At 52.9% G+C, this 18479-nt stretch overlaps 1 protein-coding gene across 1 annotated transcript in view; it reads right to left on the reverse strand.

Moving 5' to 3' along the window:
* Positions 1 to 2519: 2519 nt before the first annotated feature.
* The window catches only part of SNED1 (sushi, nidogen and EGF like domains 1), a 115570-nt gene continuing 99610 nt past the window's right edge, over positions 2520 to 18479 (reverse strand). Inside the window, exons 23-32 of the mRNA XM_077826480.1 lie at positions 17206 to 17389; positions 14523 to 14635; positions 11951 to 12229; positions 11177 to 11321; positions 9512 to 9594; positions 7743 to 7850; positions 6878 to 6994; positions 4786 to 4873; positions 3169 to 3252; positions 2520 to 2556 (exon numbers count right to left, since the gene is read on the reverse strand). Of these exons, the coding sequence (XP_077682606.1) occupies positions 2520 to 2556; positions 3169 to 3252; positions 4786 to 4873; positions 6878 to 6994; positions 7743 to 7850; positions 9512 to 9594; positions 11177 to 11321; positions 11951 to 12229; positions 14523 to 14635; positions 17206 to 17389 (1238 nt within the window). The remainder of the gene's footprint in view (positions 2557 to 3168; positions 3253 to 4785; positions 4874 to 6877; positions 6995 to 7742; positions 7851 to 9511; positions 9595 to 11176; positions 11322 to 11950; positions 12230 to 14522; positions 14636 to 17205; positions 17390 to 18479) is intronic.

Consider the following 18479-nt stretch of genomic DNA (forward strand, 5'->3'; position numbering starts at 1 on the left):
GTTTATAACCATCTTTCACACTTTACATTTCTTTTTCCTATATGCCACCCACTAGGGAATATAAGAATGACCATTCTGGGTCAGACCAAAGGTCCATCTAGTCCAGTATCCTGTCTTCTGACAGTGGCCAATGCCAGGTGCCCCAGAGGGAATGAACAGAACAGGTAATCATCAAGTGATCCTTTCCCTGTTGCCCATTCCCAGCTTCCGCCAAACAGAGGCTAGGGACATTATCCATGTCCATTCTGGCTCATAGCCATTGATGGACCTATCCTCCATGAACTTATCTAGTTTTTTTTTGAACCCTGTTATAGTCTTAGCCTTCACAACATCCTCTGGCAGGGAGTTCCACAGGTTGACTGTACGTTGTGTGAAAAAATACTTCCTTTTGTTTGTTTTAAACCTGCTGTCTATTAATTTCATTTGGGTGACCTATAGTTCTTGTGTTATGAGAAGGAGTAAATAACACTTCCTTATTTACTTTCTCCACACCAGTCATAATTTTATAGACCTCTATCATATTCCCCCTTAGTTGTCATTTTTCCAAACTGAAAAGTCCCAATCTTATTAATCTCTCCTCATATGGAAGCTGTTACATACCCCTAATCATTTTTGTTGCCCTCTGCTGAACCTTTTCCAATTCCAATATATCTTTTTTTTCAGATGGGATGCACGCAGTATTCAAGGTGTGGGCGTACCATGGATTTATATAGAGGCAACATGATATTGTCTGTCTTATTATCTATCCCTTTCTTGATGATTCCCAACATTCTGTTTGCTTTTTTGACTGCCACTGCATGGATGTTTTCAGAGAACTATCCACAGTGACTCCAAGACCTCTTTCTTGACTGGTAACAGCTAATTCAGACCCCACTCAAGAAAGAGATTTTGGAAAAAATGCATCTGAGCACCCTAAGGGGGTGCAGCTGTAACTTCCTCTCTCACACTAGGTAAATTTGTTATTGTTATTCATATCAAAGCTAAAGAATATATACTTCTCCAACCAGCACTTGTTTATGGGCTAACTGAAGTACACATAATACATTTCTCATTCTGAAAGAAGTAAAGGAAGCTTAGTTTTGAGAAGCAGGTAATGGCTGTTGATATTTCAGTTTTTCCTGTGCCTTCAGATTTCCTTGATCTCTACCTGGGGCAAGTCACTTTCCCTCCCATGCTTTGTCTGAATTGTTCATTTCACTAATATGCAGCTCTGCAAGGCAGGAACTCTGTCTGGCTAATTCTGACATCACAAACCACAGGCCATTTAGGGCTCTGTATTCCCATAATACAAATACAACAATAATGTACTACTGCCTTGGCCTGGGCATCCTCAGGGAGGCTAGATAGATGGGAGCAGAGGCTCTATAGGAGTCCTGCCAACAGAAACTGGATCACTGCATCTCCAGGCTGCTCCTTCCCACCTAAAAGGCTCCAGCAGTCAACTGCAGAAGTGGAGTTGTGGGTGGTGGTGGCTGCTGCATCCATGGCATGGCAGATTTTGTCAAAAGCCAGGGAAGGGTCTGTGGGAGTTGGGCCTGTTAGAGGATAGTCTCCAACAACTCTTGGCAGATTTGTAAAAGGTGTTAGATTAACTTTCGACAGCACAGCAAGCATTCTCTTAAAAGGAGGATGTGGATGGAATGCACAGTTTCTAGACAAAAGCACCAGGATAATAGGAAGCAAGGACCATGCAGCACTCGACTACAGTAAATAAAGATGAACTGAGGGGTCAAACTTTGAGTCTACTCCAAATAAAGTAAGTGCACACTCTTCCTTGTAGGCACTGCATGCTTATATGATTTGGATAGTATCTGTGGCAATATTTAACCAGCTTAAGCACAATGGTCAGTATTCCCCTTCTCAGAGCTCTCAGAGCCATCCTTCTAGTCTAGGGTGGCTTACCTGACCCCCAGCTATGCCTTTACATTAGCCTTGCACAAACACACACAAGTGAAGTTTAAGGTCTTGAAACCAAGGCTTAATTCTTATCTGAAGCTAGCAAGAAAATGTTTGTCTGTAAGAGGCTGGTCCGTGTGTTGCGGTGAGGGGGAGGAAATCAACATAGAAAATCAGTGGGGCCAGAATCCATAGCAAAACCAGCTTGATGATGACTTCCAGGGAGCCAGGGCACTATTTGTTCAGTCCAGGGCGCTCCACATTACTCTAGCAATGGATTTCAGCTTTCTGCCATCTTCAGTCGAGATGGTCTTGCCCATGTGCCATTTCTGCATGGGAGTAGTTTGGGGGTCCATCACAGGTACCAGTGAGCAGCATGTCATGGGTTTTTGACATGCTTGCTGTGGTTACAGACTGGGGCCATGCCCTATCAGCCGTCCTTTTTACAGCTCTCCAGGTAGGAGGCTGCCTGACTGCCCTTTTAACCCTGGAGAATGATTGTCTCGCACCCCACCCCGTTGTGAAACTATCTGTCCTTGGCAGGTGCTACGAATGATGGCAGACTCCTCAGTGCAGCACGCTTCTACCTTCTAAAAGCCTCTCAGGGAGAAAGATCACTTACTCTATGGCTTCTTCAGTGCGTGATTGTTACTTTGTTTTCTGGAAGAAGGAAAGAGAGAGGTCTCAGTATACAAGACAGCTGACCTTTTTCTTTTTGTTCACACTAACAGGTAAGTTTCCATAGACGTGAGGTGCAATTCAGCAGTTCAGTCCCTGTATTAATGGGACTCCCAGCGTTCATGACTCTGAAAGTTATCCCATAAACCCAACTCATCGTTTCTAAAGGACTAATGTTGCTCACAATGGCAGACACCCACAAACGTTGTCTCCAAGGTGACTAACGCCCAGACAGCCTAGGGCTCGGCTCTGTATTTTCATGCTCTGAGGAGGAGCGATAGCACACACTTACTGATCCTAACCAGCCTCCCATACAAACAATTTCGGTGTACCAGCCCTTGCTACATCTTCAGGCATCTAGGCCTAAATTTTCAGCTGTGACTGATTTTGGGGGCCCACTCTGAGCTGGGTTAAAGGAGTTGGTTTCCGGAAGGTAGGCACTCAGCATTTTCTGAAAATCAGCCCCCTGTCACTGTGTCTCAGACTGCGCACCCATAATGACTAGTTTCTATTGAAAATGTGAGCGCTCTTTTCCATTGTGTCTGTACGTTGCAGTGTTGCAAAGCCATTGCAGTAGCCGTCAACCGACCCTACCTGCTGCCTGTCTTCTTTGAAGCAGTGCTCTCACAGCTCTCCTTGTAGCAGATGTCCTGGTGGACTTTGTAGACCCTCTTGTATCTGTTAGTACAAAGAGGACACAGCAGAACAATTTGCTGTAGACAGACATTGAAAAGGGTATAGGCCTGCCTGGCCGCAAGCACCGGATCCCTGAGGTCGCTTGTGCAGTGGGGTTTGGTCAGTCCTGATCAAAAGACTGGTGTCATGTCCAATGTTGATCAAGCTCACCACCAGCACCGTGAGGGGAGAGCACTGGCCACTCAACCACCAGCTGCAGGGTCTATTGGCCAGGTTCAGAATGGACTCCTAATTCTTAGTGGAATCCCAGCTACTCTTAGAGTGGGGGAGGGAGCCAGTTTTCTGGCTGGTAATTAGGGCAGCACAGTTTGGGGAGTGAGACGAGACCCTTCCAGAAATGGTGCGTGGGTCTGGCGCATAGCTAAGAGAGGGCTGGTACAGAGGGTAACACAGTTAACAAACGTAGCCTGAACTCTAGGGTCTGGTGGGTAAGAGCCCAGTAAGTATGTGCTGTGACTGGCTGCCATTAAAGACCCACCGGTTACCACCCTGCTTAAAATATGACTGCACCGTCAGCTACTTTATTTCTCTATTCTGTGAGGAGGAGAGGGGTTAACAATGCCTTATATAGATGGAAATGCTTAAAGAAATTAAGCACCACAGCGCCATTCAACTCAAACACAGCTCTGCTATTGCATGCTTAATGGCTAGCCTTTCCCACAACACTTCAGATAGATCATGGAAGCCAAACAGACAGACGATGGGCCAAGAGCGTCAAACTACAGCCCAGAAACGTTTGAGTAACTGACCCCATGATTACAACTAGAAGATCATCGGCACTGCTGCCTAGTGAAACAGCAGTGCCAGCTGCATTCTGGAGTGGGAGAGCATGTTGAGACAGGTTCAGCGGATGGGAAATACTCGCTGTCAGACTGGCTGTGGCCCTAATTGATGGCAAGACAGAGACATCTTTGCTTGTAAGGGAGAAAGGGAAACTGGAGAAGATGACAGCCAGCCAGCCACCCTCCAACCAGCTCGCTCTCTCCCTCCTCCCTGCCCAACTCCTGGGGGAAAAGGCACTGGTTGACTTTGCATTAGTACAACATGTGCAAACACCCCAATGCCTGGTAGAGGCGAGGGGTGGTACAGTGTCACGTTTTCTAGATGCTCCAACAGAGCCAACATTTCTAGTATCACACACTAGCCTACCACCTGCCTTCACCACACTGATAAAAACCCAACCCACTGCAGCACAGCCTGGAGCTGTCCCTTGAGTGCAGAACCACACCTATGCCAAACATCAGTGAAGGTGCTAGGACAGCATGTGGACTGTTTTTTGGCTGCTACAGCTGCCCCCATACTGCAGCTTCCCTGCCCCCATACTGCAGCTTCCCCTCCCCCCGCCCCATAAGACATGGCCAGACAAGGTAACAGAAATGAGACAAACTACATCCGGAAGCAGCTGATCCTCATTCCTCCTCCTTGGGTTTCCAAACCTCAGCCACTGCCCACGAGCTCTCCACATGGCCAAATGTAAACAGGAAGGGGGAAGTGCAAAAGGCAAGCTATACTCACAGGTAGTGGCAGATGCCACCTTCCCAGACAGGAAACGACTTGGTTTCTGAGTACAGCCGAGTGCAGGAGTGGGGCAGCTTCTTGCAGGCTAAGCAGAGAGAAGGGGAGAAAGGGTTAATTTGATGCCCTATTAGCAACAGGACACCCCAATTATGGAGAAAAATCGGTCATTAAATGAATGACACTAACTGCTCAAACCCACCTTCCTAGCAGCATACATTTATCCCAAGCGAGGCATATTCCCTGCCACCAGGAACTGCTCAGCCAGCCAGCCAAGTCCCAGCCTGGGTGCATGGCAGTTGGGGGCTGGGTTTTAAAGCAGGCCTATAAAGGGGGAAGCAAGATGGGGACTTAGCAGCTGAGGACAGGAAAACTGATCCTGCTTTCTGCTTGACACCAAGCAGAGGGTGAGAGCCCTGGTAGCAGCACTGCATGAGGGGGTCCAGAAATCAGGCAGCTGAGTTTATTCCCCCACTGAATTTCCTTTGTGCATCTGTGAAATATTTGCCCTTATACGTGCTGTACTCTGTGCCATCCCAGGGCCTGCCTGACATCTGAGGCTGCACAGCATGGCTTAGCGCCAGGCTCCTGCCCTGGATGGCAGTGCATGCCCAGTGACATTTCCTAGGGCCGGCAGCCCAGGGGGCTCGCTGCCCAGCAGGGTTTGTTATGTGAGGCTGGCTGAGTTTTCTTTAGCCAGGGGTCCATATAATGTGCGTGTTATCAGCACAGTGGCTGATGGCGACCGAAGCACTGCTGCTCTTCCCAAGGTGCCATGGTAAAGCTGCTGTAAGTAGGGCACCAGCTCCACGCTCGAGACGACTACCACTGCAGAGGTTTATGGTACCTGGGGGGGTGGGGGTGGGGGTAGGGGCGGTAGAACTGGACTCCAAGTAAGACCTTGGGCCCAAGGCCAGGGAAGAGGGGCTAGAGGCTAGATCACAGGCTTAAGGGGCCCACCTGCATTCAATTCCCAACTGGACCATGTCAGTACTTCGACAGAAGGTTTCCAAAAGCAGCACGTGACTTGGGGCACTCAGGGAGGCCTGGCTTTTGGCATGGGCTGAGCACCCGCTCTGAAAATCAGGCCCATCTGAGGTGCCCCCAGCTCCATCCCCAAAGTCATTGGTCACTCTTGAAAAATCTTAGCCCCAGCTCTTATGGGCACCATCTCCAGGAACTCTAGCTCCTTGGACTGTACACCCCAGCGTGGGGTATGAACTAACCCCTCCAGCAGCATACAGGGCTAGCTATGGGACCCAGGCCCCACTGTGCACAGAGAAAGCAGCTCCTGTCCCTGCCCTTAGTCTTGACACAGGTTGCCGCCCCCTCTGCTGAAATGCTGCTCTCACCTCCCACAGCGCTTGCCAATTTGACAAGGCCTGAGGTCCATAGCCCCGGTTTCCCAGCAGAGATGAGTATTTCAGGGACGATGGCTCTAATCCCGCTGCCTGGGGGCTGCAGCGCTGCCCTGATATCTCTGAGGAGACCTAGGACAGGAGGCAGCAGCTGCTGCAAATCCCAGACACTAGTGCTCCAGGGGCAGATGGGAGCTGTGCCAGACAGCAGGGGAGGGGCATACAAGCAAGCTTTTCTCTGGGAGGGAGGGGCAGGCTGGGTCTCAAATCTGCCCTTCCCAAAACGGGTGCTAGCAGCGAGCAGGCTCTTCTCCCCTTGAGCATCAGCAGCCTAATGCCTTTGGAGGAGAGGTGAGGGGGCTGGGGACTGCTCAGTCTGATGGAGCCCGGGAGGGTGGAATTCTCTCTTCCTCTGGTCCAGCAAGCATCAAAGCAGCCTGTCCTCAGTCATGTGAGCACAGGACACACTACGCCAGGGCCCCTCCTGGCCTCTAGCCTGCTGTTGGGCATTACTGACTCTGCACGCCATAGCCTGCCTTGGCACTGCTGCTCCTGGTGCCCCCTCAGCCTGCAGGACAGGGGCTCCCTGCTGGCCTGGGCCCTGCTCCCTGGTGTGACTGACTGCTGCAACCCTAGCATTGGCTCACCCCCGCCTCCCATTCTCTTGTCTTACAGCTGGCGGGCAGCTGGGCTAGGGCTGAGACCCAGGGGCAGCAGGGCAGCTGTAGCCTCACCTAGTTCACAGCGTCTGCCCTTGAAGCCGGGGATGCAGTCACAGATGTAGACCTCGAGACCCGGGACACAGGTCCCCCCATTTTTGCAGGGGTTTGTGGAGCAGTTCCGGCTATCGTCTGCAAACACAAACACCAACATCAGGCCGCTCCAGCCTTTGGCGGAGGATGCACATCCAGGGGACGAAGTGTATGGCCCAGACAGAGTGCCACAGTGTACCCAGCCAGAGGGTTGTGGGGTGGGGTCTGGGAGGGGGGAGTTTATAAAGTGCTGTGCTGTACCCCCTCACGCAGGGGTTCAGAGGTCCGAGCAGGAGGCTTCAGAGAGAGCCCCGTGGTGGCATGGAGGGTCTGATCCCGAGAGGTGCAGAGTGTTGTGGGTACTCAGAATCTCTGGATCAGGCCCTGACTTAAGGGTGCCCCCTGGGCTGGCACTTTCGCAGTGAGCTGCCTGCACCCAAGGACTAGTCTCTAGCCTCCTGCATGGAAAATCAGAAATTGCCAGCCAAGCAATGGGTTGTCTCCCACTGGTTCTTCCCTGAACCTGGCAGCTGTCCTCATGGCAGCTGGAGCCCTCAAGTTCAGGACAGCTGCCCTGGGCCATGCTGCTGGCCAGAGACAGCAATTCATGCACATGTGGGGTGACGCAGCCACGCTGTAAAGGGCTGATCCCCAGGGAGCCAAGGCTATTACTCAGCGTTTGGGTCTGACCCACAATAACCATTTGGATCATTTGCAAAGTTGGGCTGTGGATTCAGGTTTGGGTTGCAAATCTCCCCAAAGTTTGGGGCTGTCTAGCACAGGGACTATGGTTTGGGACCAGCTTTAACAGTAGAGTCCCAACTGCAAACATAAATCCCCCACTCGCCAGACTTACAGTTTCCCTTCTGGTTCTCAGACTCCAGCAGCTGCAGTGCCAGGCCAACCCAATTGGTTGATTCCTCCATGTTTTCCAGCTTCACTGGTGCCTCAGATTCTAGGAGAACAACCAAGAATATGTATCCCTTTTATATTAGAACCTAGGCAGTGCCAGACAGGATCAGCCCCAAGGGCCATCCAGCCCAGTCATCAGCACCAGCTGCTTCAGTGGCAGGTGGAAGGACCCCATAGGAGGCAGCTGTAATCTGCTCAGAAAGACGCTTTCTTCCTAAACCCCAACAGGCAGAGGCTGCATTAAGGTCTGAAGCATGAAGATTTATTCCTTCCAAAATGCCTAGTTTTTGTTTTTTAAATCCTGGCTCTTGTCACTCTGGCCATTTTTATCAAATGTCCAGTCTGTTTGGGAACCCTGCTAAGCTCTTGGCCTCAGAGATCTCTTGTGGCAATGAGTTTCACAGGGAGGGGTAGGGGTATGCGTGTGTGATATTGCCACCTTTTCTCAGCTCTTAGTTTTGCTGATTTTCACATACCGTTTGCTGTGCTGCATGCCTTTGGCATGGCCATTCATATTCAGCTCCTCTCCAAAGACCCTCTCCCACAGTGATCTCTCAGCACTTCCTCAGGGCGGGGGAGAACAACTAGCCCCATTGTGCAGAAAAGAAAGGGACTTAGCCACTGTCACCCAGGAAGTCAGAACTGGGACTAGAACTCAGGTGACTCGGTGCCCTGCTCTCCCCTCAGGAGACACAGCCAGGTGCCATTTCAGAGAGGTCCACCAAATGGGATTTACATTTTTCTAGACATGTTATCTCCCTCCCCTTTCACCATGTGGGGCAACAGGATTTGCATCCCTGCATGTAAACCCCAGCACAGCTACCGCCAGCAAAACCTCCTGGTGATGTGCATGGTTCAGGGAGTCAAAAGATGGCTGCAGGACTGTATTCAGCACAGCTGCTCATTCGGGCACCCTGCCCATTTCCGCTCTCATTCTCCAGTCTCCATCCCTTAGCCCAGGCTGGGCTGGCAGGGGGGCGGGGGGGAAGGGGGTCGGGGGCTGGGCATCTGCATCCTGGGCCTTGGTTACAATTCAGAGGGTTACCGTGTCTGAGCATGGCAGGGAGTTACATGGGGCAGCTGCCTACAGCAGGATTCTCTTCAGAGGCAGCTGGAGCCGGCCACTGTCCGAGACAGGATACAGGGAGAGCTGCACCTTGGGCAGCGCCAGTCTGACAATGCTCTTAGCAGCAGATATGGACCAGGCCCTGCAGCGGTCAGCTGGGAGTGACCCCTGCCCCAACAAGCCACAGACTGGTGGGGAAGCAGCATGGCTCTGGGGCTCTTCCATGGCATTCAGGGTCAGCCTGTGCTGCTTCATCGCCAGGGCATTGTGGCTTCGCACATGCAGTGCCAGGACCCCTGGCCATTCCAACCCAGGGATCTTCTTTCTAGAGAGCTGAGCCATTGCCCCTGCCAGCATTTCCCCCGGCTTTGTCCTGCCCATGGAGCCACCTCACATCTGTGCTGGGCTGTGGGATTGGCCCTTCTCTAAAGCCAGCTGGGGGCTGTGTGTAGAGAAAGTGAGACAGAGACTTTTCACACCCCTATGGGGCAGGTGCTGCAACCTTCAATCCTATAACCGTCTCAGAGTTACACCTCCTGCAGTCCAGCAGGCAACTGTGCCGGTGTTGCTTTCACACCCTCTGTGGGACAGGGGCCCAGGCAACAGACAAGGGGCTGGGGAGGATGGAGAGTACTTACGTGTTCTCACAGTGACGGATTTGCTTGGCAAGCTGCTGAACTTGGCACTGATCCTCCGTCTGCCATCCACCAGCTCAGTAAACCTGGAAAAGGAAAGAATTACTAGCCCTCGTACAGTGGCCCAGAGGGCGTTCGTGCTCCCCCACAGAAATCAGTGGGCTACAGCACACAGTTATATGGTTTGCCGACAAGATTGCTCATTCAGCTGGTGGGCCCTAGCAGTGGCATTCTGAGTGCAGAGAGCAGCCTGTGGAAAGGAACTGTGATGGACCACGCTGAGCGGAGCGTCAGCCAGGGGATGAATATGCTGGTCATTTAAACTGCACAAAATCTTGTTTCAATTTGTTTTGTTTCCAGTGCCATCCTGGAGCCTGCAAAGTGAAGGCTGTTTGCAAAGTGAACTTGTTCTCGCAGTCCTGTACTGTTCCTCTTCGTGACATGCAGGCACAGAGAGGTTCCGTTATTAAGTGGGGCTTCAAGGCACTACTGGGACACAAACAATCAGCATCAATGCAGGAAGCCTGAGGTGCACACTCCTGAAGTGCTGCATTAACACTGCAGCAAGTGAGAACTGAGATGCAGACAAATAACTAGGGGCACATTCTACTCAGTGATGTGGGTATAACTGCCAGGGGAAGCCAATCACATGGCAGCTACACTGGCTGCCACATAGCCCACTGTGGAATCTGGCGCTTCATGTAGGTTTTGGAGTCTGACTGCCCTTGACAGTTTCCTGTCTGAGGAGTTGCAGAGATTAGCAGAAAGGGTGCATGTGGCCATGATACAGATGCATTGTGCAGCAGAGGGCACCTCTACTACATTCTCCTGTGTCCCACCATGCATTTCCAGGGCATTCAGCCAGTCTGCACCCCAGTATCCATTTTCTCCTCCTGGTTGATTGTGTTCCGTCTCCTCCAGCTTCTCACCCCACTTAAAAAATCTGAAGAGCTTCTATTTAAAATGCAGATCTCTCCCTTGCCCAGGAGAAGCAGGCCTGGTTTGTGTCACTGGCTCCAGGAAGGGGTGCAGCAGGCTGGATCCAAGGTGGGCACAGCAGTAAGGAGATGGCTGAAGATCTGAAACATGGGCCAGGCAGCCAGTGTCCACCGGGGTGGGCAGAGGGAGGAGAGATTCCATGCTCAAACAGCAGAGCAACTGATGAGCACTGGGTTGCATAAGTTGTAGCGACTTCAAGGAAAGGTTCCATTTGAATAGGGCACCTGGGGTGGGCTGTTTAAAGCTGCCATGGAAGTGGGGCTGGATGCTCAGGCCACTAATGGAAATCAGGCATCCAGAGCCACCCACCAGCTGTTAACATCCCACCCACCCTTTGTACACGTGGGAGAGGCAGATGCTCTCCAGTTCCCAAGGATCAGAGCCAGGGCGACAAGGGATTTGCTGGGAGCATCCCCCATGCACTAACCAGACTGTTCTAGTGCTGGCCACCAATCATGAGATTATACAGTGGGTTTGTGATGTGGCCAAATATACACTGAGGACTAGAGGAAGGCCAGGAAATGTGGCTTACATGTGACCTGATCTGTACTGGAACACAAGGGTTCAGCAGAAGTAGCCCATTCCCGCTCTCATCCAGCTCCCACCACCACATGTTATTTGTTAGTGCTCAGACTTCAAGCAGGGCTGTGCAATTGCCGCTGAGCCTACCTGGGAGCCTGCGAGGGTTCCTCCAGGATGTCATGATCAGCAAGCAGGCGCAGTTCTGGCAGCAATGCTGGGGGGAGCCTGTTCCTGAGCACCCGTGGGTGTCCTGCTTGGCCCCATCGCCTCTCAGGGGTCCCATCCCTCTGCACTGCAGGCCACAAAGGATTAGGCTTAGCCAGGACGAAGCAGTGAATCAGTGGAGTAAATGGAGTGTAATTCTACCATCAAGCCACTGCCTCCGAGAAAGCCCACCCCCAACTGGCTGGGGATTCTCCTGTTGAGCAGCCATGGCATCTGTGAGAATCAGTATATGTACAGCCAGCATGGCCCCGGGAAATGTCCAGACCACCATGATGGCTCTGCTTCCACCCCATGCCAGACCGTGCCGTGTGAGAGAGCTCCCTCATCTCACTGCGTGCCCAAATACAGAAGGGGTCTCACACATCCAATGTAGCAAAGGAAGAACCATACAGGGTCCCTGCTGGCTTTCAAGTGGAGAACACTGCATGGAAGCAGTGTTTCCTCCAGCTCGGTGGAAAACCTGCAGTGCATGGCGTTTCCAGCTCGTGGGCAATTTACATTCCCGGGTGGCTATGCTGGCTCTCATGGACGAGCTGATGTTCCCATGCCCTGTTGTCACATCACTAGTTCAATGCCTGTTCTCCCCATCAGAACTCCTCCAGCAGAGGCACCTGTTCCCTTGTGTATGCTCTGTCCCCCTAGCATAACATTTCCCTGCCAGGCTCAGGGAAGGCCATGGCGGGATCATGGACTTACGGGTCAAGATGTAGACATGGGCTGGCTCACTGTGCCCTTGGCCTTGCTCGGTGTTCTGGATGGCTGTCATGGACAAGCGATACCTCTGACCGGGAAGCAGGTCACGCACCGTGTAGGACGATAGCTTCCCGTTGGGCACATAGCGGCTCTTGATGCTCTGGTTAGTGGTGACGTTGATGATGTAACCCTCCACAGACCCCGCCAGCGGCTGATCCCAGGTCATGTAGACAGAGGTGGCGCTGACTCTGGAGGCAGTGAGGTTCCGGGGAGGAAGAGGCCCTGTGCCGGTGGGAAGGAAACATCAGTCTGAATGGTCTCAATGGAGTGTCCCTTCGCTGATTACATGGCTCAAGCTGCCTGTGATCTCTGCTCCTGGGCAGCTTCGTGCTCCCAGCCTTGCCGACCTGGTGGGGGCAGGGCTTAGAGCCCACATGCTGCTTTCACACTGGCTAAAGCCCTCTGATTAGGGTGACCAGACAGCAACTGTGAAAAAACAGGACAGGGGGTGCAGGGTACTAGGCACCTATATAAGAAAAAGTCCCCCAAAATGGGACTGTTCCTTTAAAAATGGCACATCTGGTCACCCTACCTCTGATGCCTTTCTACAGTTCCTGCCAGGTGCCCAGTTCTCCCCCAGTTCACTGGGACGGATTCAGAGAGGGGCTCAGCTCACTGCTGGAATGGCCCCAGCAGTCCTAGTGACACTGCAGGGGGCACAGCAGCAGCAAGGACCCAGTAAACAGGCTCTGGCTGTGCAGCATGGCTGCTCACCCCCAGGCTAGGCTAATCTGGATGCTCAGGCCTGGGCTAGCTGTGAGCCTGGCAATGGGCACCATTGTAACCGTCTGGGGCAGACCCTAGCACAGGGGTGACCCTGGTGCAGTGAAGTGAGCAGCACTGATGTAAACCGTGCTGCACTGTTGCAGCGAGGCCACGTACAGGTTGTGCCAGGCTAACGACAGCAATGTAGTTACAATGGGGCAAGTGTCTTGACTGCAGCCAGGGCCCACAGCGAGTGACAACTCTAGAGAGCCCCTCCAGCACCCCACTTGCTAGGACGGGGTCCATCTCCAGACCTCTGCAGCACTCCTGTTTTGTTGCTTCAGCCCCTTCTCCAGGATATCTCTAGTCTAGAGCTGAAAATGCAGGGCCAGATCCTCAGCCTCGCACCAGCGGCACCATGGTGCTGCAACGCCAGGTTAGAGGGCTACCTGGCGAGTGCCCCGGCACAGAATTACTGTGGGGTCAGCTCCTACACCACCACCCCAGGGCCCGGGGCAGCGGGTGTGGGTGATGCCCAGCCCAGCTGCAGGCTGGCCATAGCTCCAGCATGGCTCTATAGTCAGGGATGGTGCAGAATCAGCGTCAAGTGGAGGGAGGGAGGAAGAGAGCTGCAAGCAGTTGCACACGGTATTCACTAGGCACAGCAAGGAGCGAACCTAGAGGTTCTCCCCTTTTCTGACTACAAATAACAAGGGCGTATGAAGAATCTGCCACACAGCTCCCAGTTTAAGGCAATCCCCACAACCTTCTTCTGTTCCCCACACTTAGTTTCAAATCAGAGCAAATCTGTGAACAATGCCTTCTCCACTGAGGCTGATGTAGTTGGTCCTGCAGGCTCGAGGGATGAATCGGGCCCCTAGGTAGGACAGCTAGGCTGGAGCAAGGGCTGGTTGTCTCAGGGAGTGGCTGCTCCCCCTGATGTTAAGCCAGTTGGCAAGCAATTTGCTTTTGCCATGATCTGGGGATCCGGGGAGCATCAAATGGTCCCACAGCCAGTGGCAGGGTGGGGCTGCCCCTGTCTCTGTCTATCACTGTGCGTGTGAGATCGGACACAGGTGCAGCAGGTCAGCCAGTGGAACAGCCCTGCTGACGGTCAAGGAGCAGTCAGGGCCTTGAGAAGCAAAGGGTACTTCTGAGCATGGGTCAGTGGGCCAGCCCCCACCAGCCCGTGGGCCATACACAGCCACAGCATGCTCCTGACACCCTCCAGAACCAGACCAAGCTCAGAAGTGGAACCCAGGCTGGTTTGTCAGGATGTAGCATGGACCCAATGACACTGGTCCCACCAGCCCCCCTGCAGTGCAGGCAGCCATGCTGCGTCCAGGGAGAGGCACACAGCCCAGAGAAACAGCAGCTGCTGTCACTGCTCTCCAGGCAGTGGGATGGTGTGAGCGGGTGCTGGCTGGGTGTGTGCATCATGCTGGATGTGCTGACCATTGGTCAGAATTTCCCCTTCCCTGGGTGGGATGCTGGCTTTTGAGCAGGTGCCCGCTCTCCAGCTGGAAGCGGAGGCTGCTGTCTGTGGGCTCACTGCTTTAGCCCTATGGTCCCATCTGCTTCCAGCCAAAATGTGGTGAGCACCTTCTAAACATAGCCACTCCATACTGAGCCTCAGCCATGCAGGCCATCTGGGGCTGGGCTGCTCTACGCTGGCAGGGCACCCCTAAGGGCCAGGGGGTTGGAATGAGTCCCTCACATCCCTTGGGACAGCACAGGCTCCTCCTCAGGGAATGGCCATTTAGGCTCCGGCCCTGAGGAAGAGGGCAAGGGAACATCTGGTCGCACTCACGAGTCCACACGTGGAAGGGTGCAATGGCCAGGCTCTCTGAGGGATGATCTTCCGTCTCCAGCCCACTCAGGGTTGACACGTGGATGAGATACCTCTCCCCTGGCTGGAGGTCCCTGAGGCAGAGGAGGCAGAGGGAAGGAACGTAGGGTTGATTAGCTATTATGGCAGAGATTTCCAGGCAGAGATTGCATCTTCCCCATGTCTGGATGGCACCCAGCAGAACGGGCCCCTGACTGGGTTCCTGACAGAAATACTCACTACGCTTCCTCAACCCCAGTAGCTTTGACCCCCGAGCTAAGAAAGCAGGAGCTCTGATATGATTTCCAAGGAGCCTGAGGTGGGGCAGAAACCTGACTGCAGAGTGTGATGGACTCTTTACTACACAACCTCTCTGTGGCGATCAGTGTCCCCATGGTCACTCAGTCTCTGCACCGTGTGTGTGTGTGTGTGTGCGCGTGTGTGTGCGCGGGGGATCGGTTTTAAATTACTGCCATATGTAGTGTTGCAGGGAGAGCCACGTTGCCCACTCTCCCTGTTACCAGCATGGGTGGGCATGTGATCACAGCTAGTGCCGTCAGCTGTGGTCCTCCCCACACTCCTTGTAACGAGAGTCCATGGAAGGGGTGAGGAGGGCCCTGGGTCCTGAGCATGTGGGATATAGGTTTCTGCCGGTGTGTGCTGCTCCCTGCAGACGTGGTGTGGTGTTCACACTGCAGTTGTCTGCACTGTAGTGGGTTTGGGCTGGGTGGACAGAGGGGCCTGTCACGCATCCCCCTAGAATGGAGGAGCAGAAGCAGGGTCCAGAGCTGATAGCAAAGGAGTGGGAGTTAGAGCAGGAGCCAGTCTGCTCCCTCTGGCAACTGCTTCCAATGGCCGGGACAAGGCAGGGAGCATGTGCTGCAGTGACTACGATGGCTGGTTTCACCATCACTGCCGTGACAACAGACACAACCCATAAACAGCACTTTACCCTTCCAGGACCTTTCACCTAAGGATCTCAGAGTGCGTTACAAACACATCAATCAAACCTCACGGAATAGCTAAGTTATCACGGACAGCTCGCGAGATCCTGGGTGATGAGAACCTGCAAAGGACTTTTCACTGATTACATTTGTGAAACACCCAAGCCCACGATTCAGAGCATGATCCTGACCCCACTGGAGCTCCACTGAGAGCTGGATTAGCTGAGTAAGGAGTTCCAGAAACCAAGTGTGGCAAATAGATAAGGGTCAGGAATCATGCAAACTGTCTGACTGTAGGGCTCCTTCTTCTGTTGCATACACATTCTTATACACCACTTATTGCTGTAGGAACTGAGCACCTTCCAGTAGGGCATTGAGCAATGTGGCTTACATCTGTCAGATATTATTTGTTCTCAAGCACCCAAACTGACTGCTGGGTCTGAAGTGTCTGTCACTGGTAGGTAGAGAGGCCGCTGTCAGCATCACTAGCACATTAGCGTGTCTGCTTATTAACAATATTGAGGGGATGTAACAGCTTGGACCTCAATCCTGCAATTTACAACATACCTGAAGAGAGTCCCATCAAAGTTGGTGGGGTTCTCCCTGTACACAGCCGTCTGCCAGCATGGCAGAAATTACAGCATCACCGCATTTGCTTGGTTCTTCACCTCATCCTGAAACTTGCTTAGTGCTGATACTTGGTAGCTATCCAGCACCTTTCATCTGAGAGACATTCACTCACAATGCCCTTTTGAGGTAGGCTAGCACCAGTGCTCACAGCCTCACATGGCCAACAGCTTACTAAAAACTAGGTTAAAAAATCTTAATGAAGAGAAACTGGGCAGAAGGTAAACCCCTGGGTTAGCACTGATCTCTCCCTGTCTGCCGAACATAAATGCACTTGTACATTGAAGCTGATTTCAGTTTGTGTCCAATGGGAGACCATCACATTGAAGTGTGTGGTCAGTTTAAGAAGGAGGTACTCCAACCTCTCTGCCAGTTTTGTGGGTTTTACAATCACATGTTCCTCTGTTTTACAACCATGTTCTCTCTTTCTGCCTTGTTGCTGAGTGAAAAGGCCCATACAAAACAGGGGTTCCCCTAGGAATCAGCCAGGTTGGCAACAGGAACTACTCACACAAACAGTGACTAGTTACCCAAGAAAGCAGTGGGACTGATTAGATATAAAGTGCTGTAAAATGCATGACGCAAATGCACTGAACAGAGAGAGAGAGATTTTTCCTTTATAATTCCTCTCCATTTTTAGGACTCCTCAGAGATACCAGTTACAGAAGTGGGTTAAGCAATGCTCAGGCAGCAGGGTGGTTCTTAAGTCAACAGCATCCCTTTAAATTTCTCCTAGGATCATTAACTGCCTACTCTCATTGGTCCGCACTCTGCCCTAGGCTGCAGTCCCATGTGCAGGATCCTGGGTATGTGAAGCCAGCAGATCCCCACCAGGGGCAACTCTAGCCAAAGCATTAGGCCACCTCTGACTCACAGTCCCTATGGAGGGGCTGGGGAGCAGCTGAGGGAGAGAAGAGTTTGGCTAGAGAGCACTGATCTCCAGTTGCACTATCTGCTGGATGGCCACCTTTGCCCGCAGCCCCAGGCCGGTGCCAAGGTCAGCTCAGTCACAGCCCAGAACTTGGGGAATTATTTTCCCTTGTTTCTCTCAGTGTCTAGCCCCTTCTCTTAGCCTGTGCCATGCCCTCCCTCACCTGAATGTGTACTTGGCCACACTGCTGTTCAGCTCCACGGTGCGGTCCTCCAGGTCCCCGGGCTGGCGGATGGAGATGCGCACCTTGCTGATGGAGGAGTGTTGGAGCCTGTGGAGTGCCCACTGCACCGTGATGGTGCTGGCCGTCACGTTGGCGATATCAAATCCCTCCACTGCGCGAGGTCCTGTGGGGGGAGGAAGTGAAGGCAGGGGGCGGTGAACAATAGCCTCGAGAGCCCCTCGGAAGCCAGACATGGTGCTGCCTCCCATCCCTATGGGGCCTGTGCCCATGTGTGCATCCCCACGACTCTTCTCCTGCCCCTTTGAAATCTTCCTGTCAGAGCATCGCATCTCAGCCCAGCTGCTTGGCCAGGCATCCCTGGACCTCCCAGCACTTGCAGTGCTGCTGACAGACAGAGTGGGAGGTTCGCTCCACTAGGTGCCAGGGAGCACAGCCGAAGGCTGGGGCCTGACCCTCGCCAGGCCAGCACATAGTGACATCTCTGGGCAGGCTCCCATTCCCCACTGTTTTGGCCCTTAGTGCCTGCAAGGCAGCCGAGCCCATCCCCCAAGCACCAGCCTGGGGCCTGCCAGCATGGCACTTAACGGCACCAATGAGAAAGAACCCAGAAGCTGCCGTTTCTGATGCTTCCTGAGGACTTTCAGGACCAAGTTCGGCTCTCCAGGCAAGAGAGAGAAAGAGCAGCTGAACCGGCAGCACAGGGCACGGGCCTGTGTGTTTGTGTGGGAGTCTCTGCACTCCAGCAGGGGAGCTGGGTAAAGTTTGGGTGTGGGCACATGGCAGTGCTAATCAGGTAGGCATCATCCTCACTGAGTCCTAGCAGGCTACTCTGGTTTGTGGTGCACGTGCCAGAAGGTGGCTGTAGGATAGGAAAGCTTACTCCCAGTCTTTGAAATACTTGTCTTTCAAAGGGCCAGGAGTTTCCTAGAACAGGGCAAGAGAGATGGTGTGGTCCAGTGGGTAGAGCACTGGACTGGAACTCAAGACACCTGGGTCCTGTTCCTGGCTGAGTGAGTACGTCTCCTCCCTGTGCCTCTGTTTCCCCTCCCACCTTTTGGCTATCTCAGCTGTTTCAGTAAGCTCTTTGCTGTCTGTCTCTCATCAGAAGACCCCATCCTCAGCTGGGGCCTCTAGGTGCTACTGTAAAATACATAGTAGGAGCTAAGGGAGCACAGGCCCAACCCAGGGCAAAATGGACTCCGCATTAATGGGGTACACAGTAGCTGGAAGGAGCTGTGAGTTGTGAGCCTGCC

The sequence above is a fragment of the Eretmochelys imbricata genome, chromosome 9 (genome assembly GCF_965152235.1).
Source record: "Eretmochelys imbricata isolate rEreImb1 chromosome 9, rEreImb1.hap1, whole genome shotgun sequence".
Taxonomy (NCBI): Eukaryota; Metazoa; Chordata; order Testudines; family Cheloniidae; genus Eretmochelys; species Eretmochelys imbricata.